The sequence below is a fragment of the Neoarius graeffei genome, chromosome 17, assembly GCF_027579695.1.
Source record: "Neoarius graeffei isolate fNeoGra1 chromosome 17, fNeoGra1.pri, whole genome shotgun sequence".
Taxonomy (NCBI): domain Eukaryota; kingdom Metazoa; phylum Chordata; class Actinopteri; order Siluriformes; family Ariidae; genus Neoarius; species Neoarius graeffei.
Window position 1 is genome coordinate 18,807,488 of NC_083585.1, and position 19,285 is coordinate 18,826,772.

A 19,285-nucleotide genomic window follows, 5' to 3' on the forward strand; every position below is an offset into this window, starting at 1 on the left:
CAAGTGATGCATTCATTCGTCTTTAGTAACTCCTTTTTCCTGCTCAGGGTTGCTGTGGATCCAGAGTCTATTCCAGGAGCACATCAGTCCATCTCAGGGCACCAGGGTCACATACATTCACACCTCGAGGAAATTTAGTATAGCCACTCCACTAACTGGCATGTTTTTAGGAGGTGGGAGGAAACCAGAGAACCCAGAGGAAACCCACATAAACACAGGGACAATATGTGAAACTCCACACAGTGTATAACCCAAGCCCATGATCCAGCTGGGGATTCTGGATGCTACCCGCTGCTCCACTGTGCCACCTGGAACAGAGTTTTGTTCTATTTATTGCAGTTTGTAGGGAGCAGGGCAACATTGCAGACACAAGGTGATAAAGTTATAGGTGACACTTTCACATGGGCTATACCTAGACTTAGAAACAGGGATATTCCAAATACAAGAGGTCATGTTTTCGCCTCCATTTGTTTGTTTGTTTGTTTGTTTGTTTGTTTGTTTGTATGACATGATTGACATCTCAAATTTAAACATATCCATGCTAGTCAGAGTCACAGTGCTGAGAGATGCAGCAGTCAGTAAGTGGATCTACAACTAGTACAACTTGCTATTACCTCCGCCAACTTTGTTGGAGGAGGTTATGTTTTTTTGTTTCTTCCTAATGAAACTCAAAAAGTAGTGGAATTTTGAGAAAAGGTGGGCCATGGGCCAAGGAACAATTGACTAGATTTTGATATAAATCTAGATGTAGATGTGGATGCAGGCAGGCTGAAAGTACTCGATTCCAGGACTCATGCCCTAATTTTAAGGACTCATGACTTGACTTGGACTTGAGCACTGATGACTCGGACTCTTTATGCACTGCTATGTGTTCCATATGTAGAAGAACTATCGAGGAGATGACCGGGACAACCTTGAACTTCAGTCGTCATTTGGTAAGACTCCACCCAGAGAAGGAAGTGACACGCTATGTTACATTGCTCTGTTGATAGTGGGCGGGGCTTGCTGAGCAATGAACTAGCTAGTGTTAACCCTGTCTCATGTTATTTGCCCTATTGATACAGCAGGGCTTGCTGAGCAATGAAGAAGAAACCTTTATTTGTCACATGCACACTTCAAGCACAGTGAAATTCATCCTCTGCATTGAACCCATCTGAAGCAGTGAACACATGCGCGCGCACACACCCAGAGCAGTGGGCCACACCAGAGCGCCCGGGGAGCAGTCAGGGGTTCGGTACCTTGCTCAAGGGCACCTCAGCCCAAGGCCGCCCCACGTCAACCTAACTGCATGTCTTTGGATTGTGGGGGAAACCAGAGCACCCGGAGGAAGCCCACGCAGACACGGGGAGAACATGCAAACTCCACACAGAAAGGCCCTCACCGGCCGCTGGGTTCGAACCCGGAACCTTCTCACCTGCTGCCCAGAACTAGCTAGTGTTAACCCTGTCTCATGTTATTTGCCCTGTTGATAGTACGCACGGCTTGCTGAGCGATGAACAAGCTTTTTATCTGTAGACTATTCACTAAAATAGGGCTGTCGAGCAGAAACGTTAGTCTAACACAGTAGCAGAGACGCTTTCACATACTGTAAAGGCAGCGACAAACACCGTCAAATGGTGCGGTTGGAGTCTTGTTCTGGATTCGACTCGAAATTTTCTTTAATGACTTGAGGTTTAGTGACTCGACTACAACACTGGATCCAGAGCCAACATCTCATCTCATCTCATTATCTGTAGCTGCTTTATCCTGTTCTACAGGGTCGCAGGCAAGCTGGGTACACCCTGGACAAGTCGCCAGGTCATCACAGGGCTGACACATAGACACAGACAACCATTCACACTCACGGTCAATTTAGAGTTAACCTAACCTGCGTGTCTTTGGACTGTGGGGGAAACCGGAGCACCTGGAGGAAACCCACGCTGACAACATGCAAACTCCACACAGAAAGGCCCTCACTGGCCACGGGGCTCGAACCCGGACCTTCTTGCTGTGAGGCGACAGCGCTAACCACTACACCACTCTTCTCGGTTCAAGTGATTTGATTGTGATGTGTGGCTTGGTGACACGACCTAGTGCTCATCTACCCTTACGAAAATTAACCATGGTTTTACCATGGTTTATAGTTATTCATGGTTTTCATGTTTTTTTGGGTAACCATGAAAACCATGGTGCATTTTACCTCAATGTTCACTTAAATTTTTAGGTTCTAAGTAAATGTTAATGTATCTGGGCTGTTAATCGAGATCCTTCTCTACAGCATTGACTGTTGGACGAAAGCATGGTAATACTACAGTTAGTGCATCCTTTTTAAAAACCATACTATCCCTTTTTAAACTAATTTCATAGTTACTATGACCTATTACACATACAACTATGATGCTACCACAGCTACTGCAGTACTATGGATAAACCATAGTAATACTATGGTTGGTTCATAGTACTTAGAATCACCATGAAATACCATAGTAGATCCATGGTTACTACCATGGATAAACCATAGTAATACTATGGTTGGGCGGCACGGTGGTGTAGTGGTTAGCACTGTCGCCTCACAGCAAGAAGGTCCTGGGTTCGAGCCCCGGGGCCGGCGAGGGCCTTTCTGTGTGGAGTTTGCATGTTCTCCCCGTGTCCGCGTGGGTTTCCTCCGGGTGCTCCGGTTTCCCCACAGTCCAAAGACATGCAGGTTAGGTTAACTGGTGACTCTAAATTGAGCGTAGGTGTGAATGTGAGTGTGAATGGTTGTCTGTGTCTATGTGTCAGCCCTGTGATGACCTGGCGACTTGTCCAGGGTGTACCCCGCCTTTCGCCCGTAGTCAGCTGGGATAGGCTCCAGCTTGCCTGCGACCCTGTAGAAGGATAAAGCGGCTAGAGATAATGAGATGAGATGAATACTATGGTTGGTTCATAGTACTTAGAATAACCATGAGATACCATGGTAGAATCATGGTTACTACATAAAAACCATGGTAAAACCATAGTAAACCATGGTAGATTTTCGTAAGGGATAGTCACTAAAATCTAACAGCATGTAAGTTCTCGAGTTGTTGTGAGTGATCATGTTCGCGCACACAATACTGTTTCAGAATTTTGTCTTATTCTGACCTCAGGTCAGCTTGTAATGGTATTCAGTGCAGATCCAGATGTTCATGTGAAGGACCCATCAGTCCCGACCCGTGTGTTAAACGCATAGTGACTCAATGCCGTGACGTCACAGAGCGCCGCTGGTTGGCTGGCCGAGAATTGACTCTGTGCGCGTGAAGCGGGTTCTGTGAATCCAGCTCGCTCGCGCGCTGCGCTCATAGCGCCTTAATAACCAGCTGTTGAATCGCGCGCGCGGAGAACGAGGTAAGCTCGAGCTCATCTTACTGTCTGCTAATGCATGTGCTTGTTTGTTTGTTTGTTTGTTTGTTCTTGATTATAATAACAAAATCAAATTAAAGTCACGAAACACTTGTAGACATTTCGGCTCGGCGTTTGTGAAACATCCAGCGAGTCTAATTAATTACTTTTCCAAAAATGCAAACAGCAAACAAGCATTGAATGAAAGGAAGTAAAGTGGACAATGTTGCAAAAGGGTTTTTCTTTCTTTCTTTCTTTCCTTCTCTTCTTCTTCTTCTTCTTCTTCTTCTTCTTCTTCAAGTTGTCAGGCTCGTGCGTGCTCGCGCAGACAGGTGAGCTTGTTGATCCAGTGTTGCTCTCCTCCTCCTGATATCATCTGGTGCCGTTTATCAGATTACGACCTTCATTATTATCTCTGATCTCTTTTGGTGTCCTGTGCATGATAAATGAGGAGTCAGACCCGTGCAGGAGGAGGAGGAGGAGTGCATGGGGATCATGAATGGCACTGTGGCATGGCATGCAAAGTCTTGCTTCTTCAAGCAGGTCTCTGGGAATGAGATGTTGCTTTTGGGATGCGATCGGATACTTTTACAGCGACCCGGAGAGCTGCGTTCAGGCGTGCGCAAAATAAATTTGAGACTTGATCATCAGCTTGTCTCTGCTTCTCTTCTGGAAATCAATCATTATAGCACTTCAGATTCACATCATGAAGGTGGCTGGTGTGTCAGATATTTGTTGATTTGCGGTTTTTGGTGACGTTTGTCTTCATTTCAAACGCCTCCTCATCCTCATTTGACATCAATATATTTTTAAATTTATATCATAATATCATGACTCAAATGGGGTGGCACGGTGGTGTAGTGGTTAGCGCTGTCGCCTCACAGCAAGAAGGTCCTGGGTTCGAGCCTAGCGGCTGACGAGGGCCTTTCTGTGCGGAGTTTGCATGTTCTCCCCGTGTCTGCGTGGGTTTCCTCCGGTTTCCCCTACAGTCCAAAGACATGCAGGTTAGGTTAACTGGTGACTCTAAATTGACCGTAGGTGTGAATGTGAGTGTGAATGGTTGTCTGTGTCTATGTGTCAACCCTGTGATGACCTGGCGACTTGTCCAGGGTGTACCCCGCCTTTCGCCCGTAGTCAGCTGGGATAGGCTCCAGCTTGCCTGCGACCCTGTAGAACAGGATAAAGCGGCTACAGATAATGAGATGAGATGAGACATCATGACTCAAATGGGGCGGCATGGTGGTGTAGTGGTTAGCACTGTCGCCTCACAGCAAGAAGGTCCTGGGTTCGAGCCTAGCAGCTGACGAGGGCCCTTCTGTGTGGAGTTTGCATATTCTCCCCGTGTCTGCGTGGGTTTCCTCCAGGTGCTCCAGTTTCCCCCAAAGACATGCAGGTTAGGCTAATTGGTGGCTCTAAATTGACCGTAGGTGTGAATGTGAGTGTTAGCCCTGTGATGAGCTGGCGACTTGTCCAGGGTGTACCCCGCCTTTCACCCATAGTCAGCTGGGATAGACTCCAACTTGCCTGTGACCCTGTAGGAGAGGATAAGTGGCTACAGATAATGGATGGATGACTCAAATGATTGCAACATGTGACCCTTTCCAGCATGTCCTGTTCCTTCAGTTTAGTGTGTAATTGTTCATTAACTTGTGTAATTCTTCCTACACGTTCAAATTCTTCATGCAACGGCCTTGAAAACAAGAGCTCTATTTAATCCTGTTCAAGAGGTCATTTCTACCATTAAACTGTTTACCCGAGCACTACAAGCAGCTAAAGTTAACTCTAAAAAATATATATATATCTGTTTACTTTAGTCATTTTTAACCTTGCATGAGAATCTTTGAGAGTGGTTAACACAGCTATCTCTTTGCTCTCAGATTAGAAGTAAAAGGCAAGAGGACAAAGCTGTGACATGGTTTGGTTAATGCTGCTATGATGGATTTGACTAAAATGGGTGTGATCCATCTCCAAAACCCTGGGCACCCCACAACTCTCCTGCAGAAGGCTAACCAAATGCGTCTGTCGGGGACATTGTGTGATGTGGTCATTATGGTGGACAGCCAGGAGTTCCATGCCCACAGGACTGTGCTGGCATGTGTCAGCAAGATGTTTGAAATTCTGTTCCATCGAAATAGCCAACACTACACTCTGGATTTCCTCTCACCAAAGACCTTCCAGCAGATCCTGGAATATGCCTACACTGCCACACTCCAGGCTAAACTTGAAGATTTAGATGACCTGCTATATGCTGCAGAGATCCTGGAGATCGAGTACTTAGAGGAGCAGTGTCTGAAGATCCTGGAGACCATTCAGTCTTCTGAGGAGAATGACATGGACATCAATACGAACGAGAATGGCACAGAAGATGATGATGAGCGTCGGATGAAGTATTTAAAGAGCACTTTCATCTCCAAAAAACATTCCATACAGGAGGGCAGCTACAGCTCTGTTGACCGCCATCGACTGACCCTGGGCAACATGGTTGACAAGAAGCCTTTAGTGTCAGCGCCACTGGGCCTTAATACCATCAGCCCCACAAGGGCTGCTGTAGAGAGTCTGATGAGCATTGGCCAGTCTCTCCTGGCAGGGACTGTGCAACAAGGCCTCACTTTCCCCCAAGAAAATGCTTCTCCACTGCTGGAAAAGATTAAGACTGAAATGATGCAAGTGGATGAGGAAGATGGCCATGAGGGTAGCTCTTCCAGAAATGGAGATGGGATTAGTGAGTCCAAACAGCACAGAGGCACTCCGGGAACCCCCACTAGAGGCACCGTCATCACTAGTGCTCGGGAACTCCATTCCATTGATGGTGTTCCTGAATCACATGGAGATGCCAGCCAAGTGGGACCAGCAAATGTTGCCAATCTGGCTGAGAGACATCTTGCAACATTGTACAACCATAAGAACGAGAGCATGCTGCCCGTATCTGTATCCATGGCTTCATCTCTGCACATGCCACCCACCCTTGCTATGTCTGCAGACTTTGGAACCTACGGTGGGCTCTTCCACCAGAGCTTCATTCAGCGGGAGTTCTTCAGCAAACTGAGCAATTGCACAGCAGGTGCAAAGCACAAGGGCCAGAGAGAGCGTTGCAGTGTGTGTGACATGGAACTGCTTGACAGTGAGATGGCAGAGCACCACAGGTGGGGCAAAGTCTGTATTCTGTCTGTCTGTCTGTCTGTCTGTCTAATCTAATCTAATCTAATCTAATCTAATCTAATCTAATCTAATCTAATCTAATCTAATCTAATCTAATCTAATCTAATCTAATCTAATCTAATCTAATCTACTTGTTTCACCTTCAACTGGTTTCACCTCCAGCAGGCTCAGAAACACTTTGCTTGACATCCTGTTGCTTTGGAAACTTTGTGTACTACACTTAACTTTTACTACATCCAACATCTGTAATGAAGTACACTGCAGTCACTTCATAGATACCTAGCCATCCATTCATTCGTCTGTCCATCCATCCATCCATCCATCCATCCATCCATCCATCCATCCATCCATCCATCCATCCATTCATTCAGCCATCCGTCCGACCGTCCATCCATCCATTGATCCAATTTTCCATCCACACTGATGAATGGCTTCCAGAACTGGTTCTTTTATTTCATAATTATAAACCCACTATTTACCGACAAAATCCAGTTTTAATGGTTTTATTGATTAGAGTTTTGAGATCTTGACATATTATGGGCCTGATCACAGATCAATAATATGTGGCAGTAGCATATACCATAGAAGCCTTTATTCCCATCTCAAGGTAACACCTTCTCTGTAGGAAACACAAGTTATTTAGTGCAGTTACCCCTAACCACAGCTGTCTTTAGAGAGTTGGGTAACAGCGAATATGCTTACTCTTAGCTGAAATAAGCCAATGTGATTTGTTTGTGACAAAGCTATGGCAGTCATTAAAAATATGCTGACATTATGAGACAAAACTAAATTTGGTAACCTGACTCACAACCAGAAACAGCTTAATACTGGAGAATTAAAAATGGCCTTTGCACACAGAAAGGTGTTTACAGTAGCAACAGCACAGAAAGACACAGTGGGTTTTATTATGTCTTTTTGGTAATTAAAAAAAAAAAAGATGTCACATTCAGTCTTTACCAGTCAGTTGTTGCTATTCTTACAAGTATTTTTTTGTACTGAATCTTAAAGAAATATTATTTGTTTATATAAATGAGGCTTCGTCGAATTAAATATTTGCTCATTTGCATACTTGATAAAACAAAAAATATTATGTTTTGTTGTGATATTTAAAATCTTTTTTTGACAGTGAAGACACTCTCTCGAGAGATTTTTGTTGGAATCTCTGTTGTTCAAGAACGTACCAGGCACTGTTATTAAAAAAACAGTTCATTCAATTTTCAGTATAAAATCTAACAATAATCAGCAATTTAGGAAATTTATTTATTTCAGTTTATCCCAAAAGCACAAACCTGATTTTTGAAAATGTGACTGAAATTGTTTTTAACATGTAGTGTCTTTCCTTAAATGTTGCTTATTTTCAGTAATCAAGAAAAGTTACAACCTTGTTAAAACTGAAAAAATTAGCAAAACCATTCCGTCATCAATCCTTTTGTGCAGTTTGTACTTTGATTGTACAATGTTTTAGTCTGTTTTCTTTCAGTCTTGGCTCTGTGGGCATTTTGGAAAAAAGAGATAATAGAGACAATAATACATCTTTTTTTTTTCCTGTTAATTACACCATGATTGTATTTTATATGTACCTTCTCAGGCACTGCTGATGACATGGTATGAAACAACTTTCACTGATTGGCTGCATGAATCAACAGTCTGGGCTAGAACGAAATCAGCCCCAACCTCACCTTTTCATACCATTCTGTGTTCTCTGTTCTTACGACCATTGTTGGTGCAGCTGTTCCTGACTCCACAAAAAGAATCAGCTTTATTAACATCAAATAATCTGATGGAGATGCCAAAAAGGAAACCAATAAGGTTGCTTGAGTTCTTTTTGAAAGAAAGGGAGGGGCTTAGCCCTGCTAGCCAATTTATACCAGTTGACCTTGCAAAATGGCATTGACCTCTTCAAATTATGAAGCAATGAAGCATGTTTTTGCCAGAACTTAAGACATGAACAAATATAGGGAGGCACACTTTATACAGCAAGCACTCTCAGTAACCTTACTGTTCACTGCTTAATTCTGGAGAGTATCTGTTCAGGGAAACTGCTTCGCAGACAGGATACAGTACATACAGTTCATATAAGATATGAAAAGATTATACCCATTTACACATTTAAAACATAGCAAAGAAAATGCATTTTTTCTTGCAAGTCCACATGTTTTATCTCAAGTTTGTATCTCAGTCTTAAAGAACAATATTATTATCAGCTTTAGTTTGTCAAACAATATATTTGGCCTCATTTAGGATCGACTGGTGAATGAGTTCTGCCATCTAGTCAACTGAAGTGAAGTGCTGATATTTCAAGGTTAAAATGTCGTTTTTAAAATGTCAGGTTTTAAAAAGTCTTAAAGAATACATTCTGAAAAATACAGCCTTTCAAAATGTACATATGATCACAATGTGGTCTTAGGCCCAACGTGCCTTTCTCTGCTGAGTTAATTGGCACTAATTTACGATATAATATTGATTCATTAGAAACAGCCAAATGGATCCTTATAAAACAGTATTTGATCATCCAGAATAATAAAGCTGTATTTGTGTTTGTTTAAAAATCTACTTTCTCATTGTCTCAGAATTTGAATAATGAAATAAGTGGAGGCATTGTTAAGCTGTAAATATTCATTTTGGTACTTTAGAGTTTTTCTAAATATCTCAAAACGACATTTCATCCAGATAGAACCATAAAACACTAAGGTCACGAAATCCATAACACAGGTCCAGCACTGTAGAAAAAATGTGGAAAAAGTGATGTGCTATGAAAATACTTTATCACGATCAACAAGAAATTTTATGTTGCAGTTAGTGTTTTTAGTCATGATGTATACGCCATTTGTGCCTTGTAGAAGATCTGCCTTTGCACTCAGTGGGTTTCATGTGGTTGAGATGTGTACTCATAATACACTCCAGGCAGTCAAACAGATGAGTGAAGTGTGTGTGTGTGGGGGGGGGGGAGGGGGGGGTGTTTCTTGGAATACAACTCGATAGCATTGGAATCTCTTTTGTCTCACAGATGATTGGCAAGGGGCAGAAAGAGAGACTAGCTAAAGATTAGCGTACATATTTCCTATAGTTATCTGTATATCTACAGCACAATGGATTTGGACTTAGTTTAGCCAGTTTGATTAATCAGTAATCATGTAAAGTAAGCAACCACATGACCGAAGCTCTTTTCTGTTCTCTTGCTGGTTTTTGTTAATGCTGGGAAACATACCAGTGTCCTTGGACCCCCTCAGGGCTTGAGAGATGCTCCATTGTCCTCTTAACTGTGGCTTTTCTTTTCATTCTGTTGTTAACTCAACTTATACATCTGTGCTCCAGAATAACAACACTGAACTAAACCAAAAGCATAGATGATATTTCAAATCTGTAGATAGAGAACTATCAATTTTTGCAGAGACTATAGGTGTGGCAAAGCTACATTCTATACATTGAGGACACGTTGCTTTCCTTATACTCACTCAAAATATAATGGCTCAGATATGAGTATAAGCAGACAGTCGTAATAGTGATGCACATGAAGCGAACTCAGTAATAGTCTTTAAGTCATTAATGGATGGCCTAAACCTGTAAGGAGCTGTATCTTAAAAAAAAAATGTAGAAGTGGAGGGTTTGCTTTGTCATGCTTCATCAGTAGCCCAACCCCTGTCTATCAAGAGACTATGGCTATTGAATGATCTTTAAATCTCTGTCATCTATAAGTACCTCCGGAATTCCATTGGTCTGGACTTCAAGTCCTCCTGTATTGCATTGTCCCCCCCGAGCATATTATCAGTCACACACAGGATGTTTTCAGGCCTTATCTCAACTGAAAAGCATTACAGGTCATCTCCTTTGGGGTCAGGTCAAACCACTGACCTCTGGCCCTCCTACGGTGTTTTTTATCCCTTTTCTAGAATTGTTTCTTGTGTTCAAACACTCTTTTGTCTCTCTCTCTCTCTCTCTCTCTCTCTCTCTCTCTCTGTGTGTGTGTGTGTGTGTGTGTAGGTACGGTATGTAGCTGTGGGGGGGGCACAGATTTTTTATTTTTTATTTCCTGATAAAATGTAAAAAAAAAAAAAAGTTAATTCATTTGGAATTAACATTTATGGAACATGGAATGTTCTCAAGGAGTTTGTAAATAATAACAAAATTCAAATTCGTCCATTTAGTTTGAAAGTCATGGTATATTGCCTCTCCTAGACACTCAGTAGTGCTAGTATTTTATAGGTACATGTATACACTAGGAGTAGCCAATTGACCTAATCCACATGTTTTTAGACTGTGGAAAACCCACGCAGGCATGAGGAGAACACGCAAACTCCACACAGAAAGGCCCCAGTTGGCCACGAGGTTAGAACCCAGAACCTTCGTGCTGTGAGGTGCCAGTGCTAACAACTGCACCACCGTGCCACCCTCGACCTGGTAATGAGACATAGTTTATTTATTCAGCTAAGCTGACATGTTGAACTGCATGTAGTTTGCAGTTATATGATGAGTTTGTGCTGAATAATTTAGTTTGTTAGGTTTGGTCAGTGGGGCGGCACGGTGGTGTAGTGGTTAGCGCTGTCGCCTCACAGCAAGAAGGTCCTGGGTTCGAGCCCCAGGGCCAGCGAGGGAGTGCGGAGTTTGCATGTTCTCCCCGTGTTTGCGTGGGTTTCCTCCGGGTGCTCCGGTTTCCCCCACAGTCCAAAGACATGCAGGTTAGGTTAACTGGTGACCCTAAATTGACCATAGGTGTGAATGTGAGTGTGAATGGTTGTCTGTGTCTATGTGTCAGCCCTGTGATGACCTGGTGACTTGTCCAGGGTGTACCCCGCCTTTCGCCCGTAGTTGGCTGGGATAGGCTCCAGCTTGCCTGCGACCCTGTAGAAGGATAAAGCAGCTAGAGATAATGAGATGAGATGAGGTTTGGTCAGTGTTTCTACATACCTGTGTATTCCTGATTCTAAAAAAAATGATGTCATTGATGCATGCTAATTAACCTAATAGTGAGTAGAGTTTTTTTTTCTTTCTGGTTGTTGAATGACAAAAGAAAAGAAAAAACACTGGTGGCTGCTAACCTACTAAACCTACTTGTCTGATGGGCAACTAAAAATAAAACTAATGGCCTGCACATGTCGTCTTGAGTGCTTGGGTTAGTGATTTGTTCACCCCTAATCAGAGTTCCAGATGAAGATGTTTTGTAAACAGCCTGTAACCTTCAATGTAAAACAAACAAACAAACAAACAAACAAACAAACAAACAAAAACAAAAAACAACAACAGCATTTTCCACTAAGACTGAGAGCCTTATATGTTTTGATGACTCACTAAAGTCAAGTTTATTTTTATCACGCTTTTAACAACAGACATTGTTGCAAAGCAGCTTTACAGAATTTTAATAACTTTAAACATGAGCTAATTTTATCCCGAGTCTATCCCCAATGAGCAAGCCTGTGGCGACAGTGGCAAGGAAAAACTCCCTCAGATGACATGAGGAAGAAACCTGGAGAGGAACCAGACTCAAAAGGGAACCCATCCTCATTTGGATGACAACAGATAGCGTGATTATAACAGTTTTAACATGAAGTCTGTTTTGTTGATGTTATAAACTGTTCATTGATGGAAACTTGAATGCAAAACTGTTCATGACAACTGCAGTCCTAAAGTCAGCAAGTCAGCTGTAGTCCTCAGCCATAAAAGCATTACTGTAAGAGTCCAGAGCATCTTCCAAATGTGACTTTCGACTGTTCATATGGGGCCATTCTCCACAGGAGCGATGTGATGAGACTCCAGCCAGACGTAGGGCATCAGGATGGATCAGGCAGGTCCGAGAAGCAGAGGATGTCAGGATCTCGATCTCAGGATTGACATGTAACTCAGAGGGACAGACAGAGTGGAAGAGAGAGAGAGAGAGAGAGTGAAAACACAGGTTGTTAGGTATGCCCAATGTCACCTGATGAGTAAGAACAGTATACATTTTGTGCTGAGTGCAAGCAGGGACTCCGGCAAAACTAACTATGACAGCATAACTAAAAGGGGAGAGCCAGAAGGTAACACAGGCATGAGGGAGCCCCAGGACATAAAGCAGCAGCCACTACACCATCAACAAACTCGAGTGAGCAAGTGAGTGGGGCTGATAGCATCCATACATCCCAGTTTACCAAAACACTCTATGCCTGAGGACCCTCCAGATCTACTCTTTTACCTAATAAAATTAACAAAAGGCTTGACTAAACAGATTCACATGTTCACTAAACATTATAGTCACCTGTTCTTCAATCTTTATTAATCCAGTATTGTGTAACTTGTGTTTTTGCATAAAATTTTACAAGGTCTATGGATAACACAAAGCCACTGTTTTGGAACATAATGAAAAGTGCAAAAGTGCCTGCATGGGTTTCCTCTGGGTGCTCCGGTTTCTTCCTACAGTCCAAAGACATGTGGTTTGGTTCAACTGGCTACCTTATTTGCCCATAGGTGTGAATGTGAGTGTGAATGGTTGTTTGTATCTGTGTTAATCATATGCCATACTGGAGACCTGCCCAGGGTGTACCCTGCCTCTCACCTGAATTCTGTTGGGACTGGCTCCAGCTTCTGCCATGAACCTGAGGGATAAGCAGTATAGATAATTGATGGACACATGGATGGATGAAAAGTGATGTCAAAGTAAAAAAAAACAAAAACATGCATTTGGCTTTTGTTCATACTCTCATATACTGATGGAGAGGAAAACATAAAAGACACACTTCGACACACTTCTTTTGTTTCACACCAACCTGACATTTAAGGCCTTGGGAAGGCCATTCTCCGAAATTGCAAATGAACACCTACAATCAAATCTGAAGATTGCTCTGAGCCTCTGTAGGTCCATTCCTCTGTGGGGGAGTTATTATGAAACTCTCATGCTTACAATGCCTTCAGGTTACTGAGTTTCAAGAATAAAGATAAACTGCTTTTTTTTTTTTTAAACTGGTTTTCAGGTGTCTCATACAGAAGAAAAAAAAAGAAAAAAAACCCCATTCACAAATATTCCACTGTATGCACAGGGAAAGGAGTTTTCCAGACAAATTTTCAATTAATTTAATTTTCAGATAGACCACATTCTTTCTAACTGTTCAGTTGTGTGTGCTGAATTTTGTATTGTTGATCTGAAAGTAATTGCATAGAAATCAAACAGAGGAGTGATGAGAGACAAGTGTGATATTTTACCATGATGCAGGAAATCTAAAATTGTTATAGTATTAACTTTATGCTTCACACACACACGCACACACACACACACACACACACACACACCTTAATTCAGATATGTAGTCATTTTAACCTTGTTTAGAATACACACTGATCAGCCATAACATTAAAACCACTGGCAGGTGAGGTGAATAACATATAACATTGATTATCTCATTACAGTGACACCTGTCAAGGGGTGCGATATACACCTCCAAATCAGAAAAAATTCAGACGGTATAGAAAATACAAATAAAAAACAAAGCATCCATCCATTATCTGTAGCCGCTTATCCTGTTTTACAGGGTCGTAGGAAAGCTGGAGCTTATCCCAGCTGACTATGGGCGAGAGGCGGGGTACACCCTGGACAAGTCGCCAGGTTATCGCAGGGCTGACAAAAAACAAAGCAGTGATTTCTAAATTTACTTTGACATTTATTTCACTGCAGAGAATGAACCCGAGATATTTCATGTTTTGTCTGGTCAACTTCATTTCATTTGTTAATTGTAACACTATTGCAGTTTAGGGAATGAGGAAATGGGAGACAGGCTTGACAACTCAAGGTGCATTTTATTTTTGGGTCCAGAGTTCACTTTTCAGTGACTCTACTGCTCTCTGCACTTTAATCACACAGATGCATACACACACGGTGCTCTGTTGCTTGGCTCTCTCTCTAGTTACTGGCTTCCCTGAAAGAACACAGAAGACCCACATAAGTAAAGTGCCAGTAATCAAACACAGGTGAAACTCATCATGTGTTACCTGCTGGTTCTACCTGACTCCTTGCTGCCCACAGATGATGCTCAATCGTGCCCCACTGCCACATACCCTCACCGCTTGACTCAGACCGGGTAGCTGTCCAGCCTGCAGCTGATTCCCCCCCTCCTGGCAGGAGTGGTAATCCGCCACCACCACCCAGCCACTAAACCATTATCAAACTTAAAGGGCTGAAGAGCTAGACACCAATGAGTGATCAGTGCTTTGGTGCTTCATGTGGTGGAGCCACTCGAACAGGGTGTGGTCAGAACAGAGAGTGAAAGGGTGTCCCAGCAGGTAGTATTGGAGAGTGAAGACTGCCCATTTGATGGGGAGACACTCCTTCTCAATCGTGCTATACTTCGTCTCTTGCACCAAGAACTTGCAGCTGATGTAGAGCATGGGGCACTCCTCCCTCATCACTGCCTGGGACAAAACAGTCCCCAGCCCTCTGTCTGACACATCGTTCTGCAAGAAAAAAGGAAGAGAAAAGTCAGGAGAATGCAACAGCGGGCCCCCCCACAAAACCGCTTTAACCTGGACAAAAGCCCGTTCGCATGGCTCCGTCCATTGGACAGGATCTGGTGCCCCCTTTTTAGTGAGGTCAGTCAGTGGGCTGGTGAAAGCCGAAAAATTAGGTACAAACCTCCTGTAATAGGCAACCAGCCCACTGAACTATCTCACCCCCTTTCTGGTGAGGCCGCAATTGCAGTTTGGGCAGGCCGTAATCGCTGCAGCCTTATCAATTTGGGGATGCACTTGCCCATGACCCAAGTGGAAACCCAGATATTGTACTTCCACCCACCCAATTGCACAGTTCCTTGTGCTTCCCTGCATGGCTCAGTTATTTCAGGACAGCCTTTAGATTCTGTACGTAAATGCCACTGCCAATCATTAATGTAAATAATGATGTCATCTAAATATCCAGTGGCATATGCATTGTGTGGGAGGAGTAGTCTGTACATGAGATGCTGAAACATTGCTGGGTTTCCAAGAAACTCAAACATAAGGGCAACAAACTGGTGTAACCCAAATGGAGTGGAAAAGGCTATTTCTTCTCAGGCTAATGGTCTCAAGGGTATCTGCCAGTATCCCTTAGTCAAAAAAAGTGTCCATCCAGTGTCAAAAAAGCCAGCCATGCCTAACTGATCAAGCCGTTCATCAATGTGAGGCATTAGATATGTATCAAATTTAGATACTGCATTGATTTTTCTAAAGTCTACACAGAACTGGACCAACACATTGATTTTGGGGGCTAAAACCACTGAGCTGCTCCAGTCATTGTGTGACTCCTCAATTATCCCCATGTTGAACATCGCCTTGAGTTCATCCCAAATCACATTTTTTTTTTGTGTTCGGGGAGCTGATGAGGACGGCCATGCACCACCACCCTTGTAGGAGTCTCAGTGTGGTGCTCTATGAGATTAGTGTGCCCAGGCAGATGCAAAAACACACTGCAGAATTCCTCCTGCAACCTGTGTTCTCTCTGACAGTGAGAGGTGGTCTCCACAGGGGACTGGGGTGAATTGCACTTTTTAGACTGACCTCTGGTCCCTGCTCCTCACTTTCAGGAATCACTATTGCCAGAGCCATAGGAACCTCCCCTCACCATGGTTTCATGAGAATGAGGTGGTAAATTTGAAGTGTATAACCTCTATCCATTTGCCTGATCTCACAGTTGACTTCTCCGACTCACTGTGTGACCTAAAATGATTCTTGACACTTTACAAGTAATTTAGAGCAGAATGTGCATAGTAAAATGAGCAATTTGTCTTCTGATGAAAATTCACATAGCCGCACCCTCCTATTATACAGATGGGATTGCTGTTCTTCTACCTGTAACAAATTCTTCTGGGTTAGGTGATTCAGTGTGTCGAGTTTTGCTCTCAAGTGAAGAATGTACTGAATTTCATTTTGCTTTTAGAAGGTCTCTCCTCCTAGTTTTCCCTGATGATGTTTAGGATGCCATGAGGTTTGCGACCATACAATTATTTGAATGGGGAAAACCTTGTGGAGGCTTGTGGGACCTCTCACATTTCAAATAAAATGGGGTTGAGACAGTTGTCCCAGTTTATAGCATCCCCATAAACAAACCTACGAATCATGTTTTTAAGCGCTTGATTACATTGCTCGACCAGCCCATTGTGGATGGTAAACACTGGTACGAATTGATTTAATCCCCAATAATGCATACAGTTCGTGAAGTGTGCATGACATAAACATTGTGCTTTGATCAGTCAGGATTTCTTTTGGAATCCATGTTCCCCCAATGTGGAGCTGATGCAGATGGCTTTGGAACCACCTCCCCAGATAACACTGCACCGGAATCCCTCTGAGGGGGGCTACCGCAGGATCCATCCACAAATAAGTGCTTTATTAAGATTTTAAACCCCACCCAATTTGTCCCCAGGATTAGTGGATGGGTGAGGTGAGGACTAACTGCTGCCTCCATCTTCTGCTTTTTGCCCCTGTACTCAGGGGCGCAGATAGGATTTTTTAACTGGGGGGGACAAAGCTGCCAGCAAACCAACCCCACCCCCACCATGTGTTGTGCGAGGAATATACACTGATGCCCTCAGGGCAACAACATTACTCAGCTAAGACAAAAAAAACCATCACTCCTTCATCCCTGCAACCGTTAGCTTAGGCCTACTAATAAATAAAGAGTAGGAATAGAGCACACCTGTGATGTCTGGTGCTCTCATGTGCTATTTACCACTGACACAACAGGATGTCATGTGGGTTGAATATGTGTGTATGTGTGTGTGTGTGTGTGCGCGTGTGTGTGTGTTCTGGATGACTGCTGACTGTTTTGTCTACCCTTTGTATTTATCTATAGCATCTAGGTCTGTGTATCCTATGTATTGAGACTTCGACTGTCAAACTTAATTACCCATCATTGAAAGAAATAAAGCTTATTGATTCTGATACTGATTCCAATCACTCCCCAAGCATGCCATATGCCGTATGCAAAACCTGTTTTATTTAAACATTAACTGACTTTCAGCACACTGATTCTTTAAGAAAACAGAAAGAGCAGGGTGTAAAAAAACCCACAAAATGTAATTAAAAGTCACTTTTTACTTGATGTGCCTTACAAACACATAAACAACATAGCATATATATATATATATATATATATATATATATATATATATATATATATATATATATATATGAATAAAATTGTAAATAAGTAGTCTACATGAGTTTTCAATAAATGGCCTCAAATGCAGAAACAGATTATGTGAAGGATCCAAAAACCTCTCTCCTCCGATCCTTGCCCTGAATATATTGTTGGGCGATGTCTCTCCTATTCAGATTGTCCAGCCTCTCTTGGTGGATGTGGCACACTGCCACTCCATTCAGCCTTTTTTGGGTCATGGTGGACCGCAACCATGTTTTAAGCCTCCGCAAGCCACTGAAACTTCGTTCTGCCTCTGCAGATGATGCGGGCACTACCATTAACAATCTGACAAGTGTTTCAACTTGCTCAAAAAGGGCACGAACTTCAACAGGCATTGCTTTTAAGGTCTGTGCAGCATCTGCAGTGGTTTTGAAACTGTACCTGCTCTTAAACATGGCTAATTGGATTTTCAAATCTTCCCACTGCAGCTCAGGGTATTTCTCTGCTACATTGCTTACAGTGGGGGTCAGCAGCAAGGCCTCCAATTCCTTTAGTGCTTGTATTCCTGGTTGCATAAACCTGTCTGTAATTTGTGCATCTACTGTGTCCAAGACTCAGTAGAACTCCACTTTGTGGAACTCCACAGCAGATGCAGGCCTGTATGCAGGCGCTGGCCCAGAGTATCTCTTAGGGGGCCTATGTGTGCGAGGTAGAGCAATGGGCTCTAGAGACAGCTTCTCAACCATGTCCTCTGCTTCCTTAAAGACTGCCTCAAAGTGGTCCGACTTTCTTTTCAATCCTAAACTCTCTTGGACAAGAGAGACTGCAGAGACCATGCCCTCCACTGTCTGGGTGCTTTTCTGGAGAGATGCATTCAGCACTTCCAGTTCACTAATCACATCTAAGGCCAGCATGAGCCCCAGTACAACATTGCCTTGTTGCAGCCTAACATGTAGGCCCTCTGCCCGACTTGCAGATCCCGAATTGCTTGCAGACATCTGATCTAGTGATTGCAGCACTGCACCATATTGCCCGAGAACAGCACGGATAGCAGGTGAGTGTACTGTCCACCTTGTGGGACATAAAGGCCTGATAGACTGCACTGGCCCTTCCCCTTCAGATGTGGCAATGGCTTTGAATTGGTCTTTCAGCTTGCCAGACTGACCAAAAAATGTTCCAAGGTCATGAATCCAGTCAAGAGCATTTCTTATGAAAGGGGAGGCTGAGCAAGCTTGTTGTGTGATTAAATTCACACAATGCGCACCACAATGTATAAATGGTGCTAATGGCTGTTTTCTTTGGATAACTGCCTGTGCGCCTGCATATTTGCCAGACATATTTGAAGCACCATCGTATGCCTGACCTCTAAGGCCTGATATTGGCAGATTTAATCTCAACAGCACATCCAAAATGATTCTGGCAAGATTTTCACCTGTTGTAGAAGTTGTCTCATACAACCCAATGAACTCTTCATGCACCATCAAATCTTTGTCAACATAACGTAGACACAGGGCCTCCTGCTCCACACCTGAGGTATCCCTTGTCCCATCCATTATGATGGAATACTGTAACACTGGAAGGGACCGGATTTCATCTGCAATTTCCCTGATGATGGATGAACTCATCAAATTTACCATCTCATTTTGGCAATCCCAAGATGTGTGCACTCCCCTCTTTGCAGACAACCATCTTGTGAAAGCTGGATCACCTTCAGCT

The 19,285-nt window shown here is 43.1% G+C and overlaps 1 protein-coding gene across 2 annotated transcripts in view; it reads left to right on the forward strand.

The window, feature by feature from the left end:
• Positions 1-3,257: 3,257 nt before the first annotated feature.
• zbtb16b (zinc finger and BTB domain containing 16b) overlaps positions 3,258-19,285 on the forward strand; it is a 105,467-nt gene continuing 89,439 nt past the window's right edge. The window contains exons 1-2 of one of the 2 annotated variants that reach the window (XM_060943812.1): positions 3,258-3,345; positions 5,217-6,482. In XM_060943812.1, coding sequence (XP_060799795.1) covers positions 5,272-6,482 — 1,211 coding nt within the window. In that variant the 5' untranslated portion in view covers positions 3,258-3,345; positions 5,217-5,271. The remainder of the gene's footprint in view (positions 3,346-5,216; positions 6,483-19,285) is intronic. The other variant, XM_060943813.1, reaches the window with a different exon arrangement.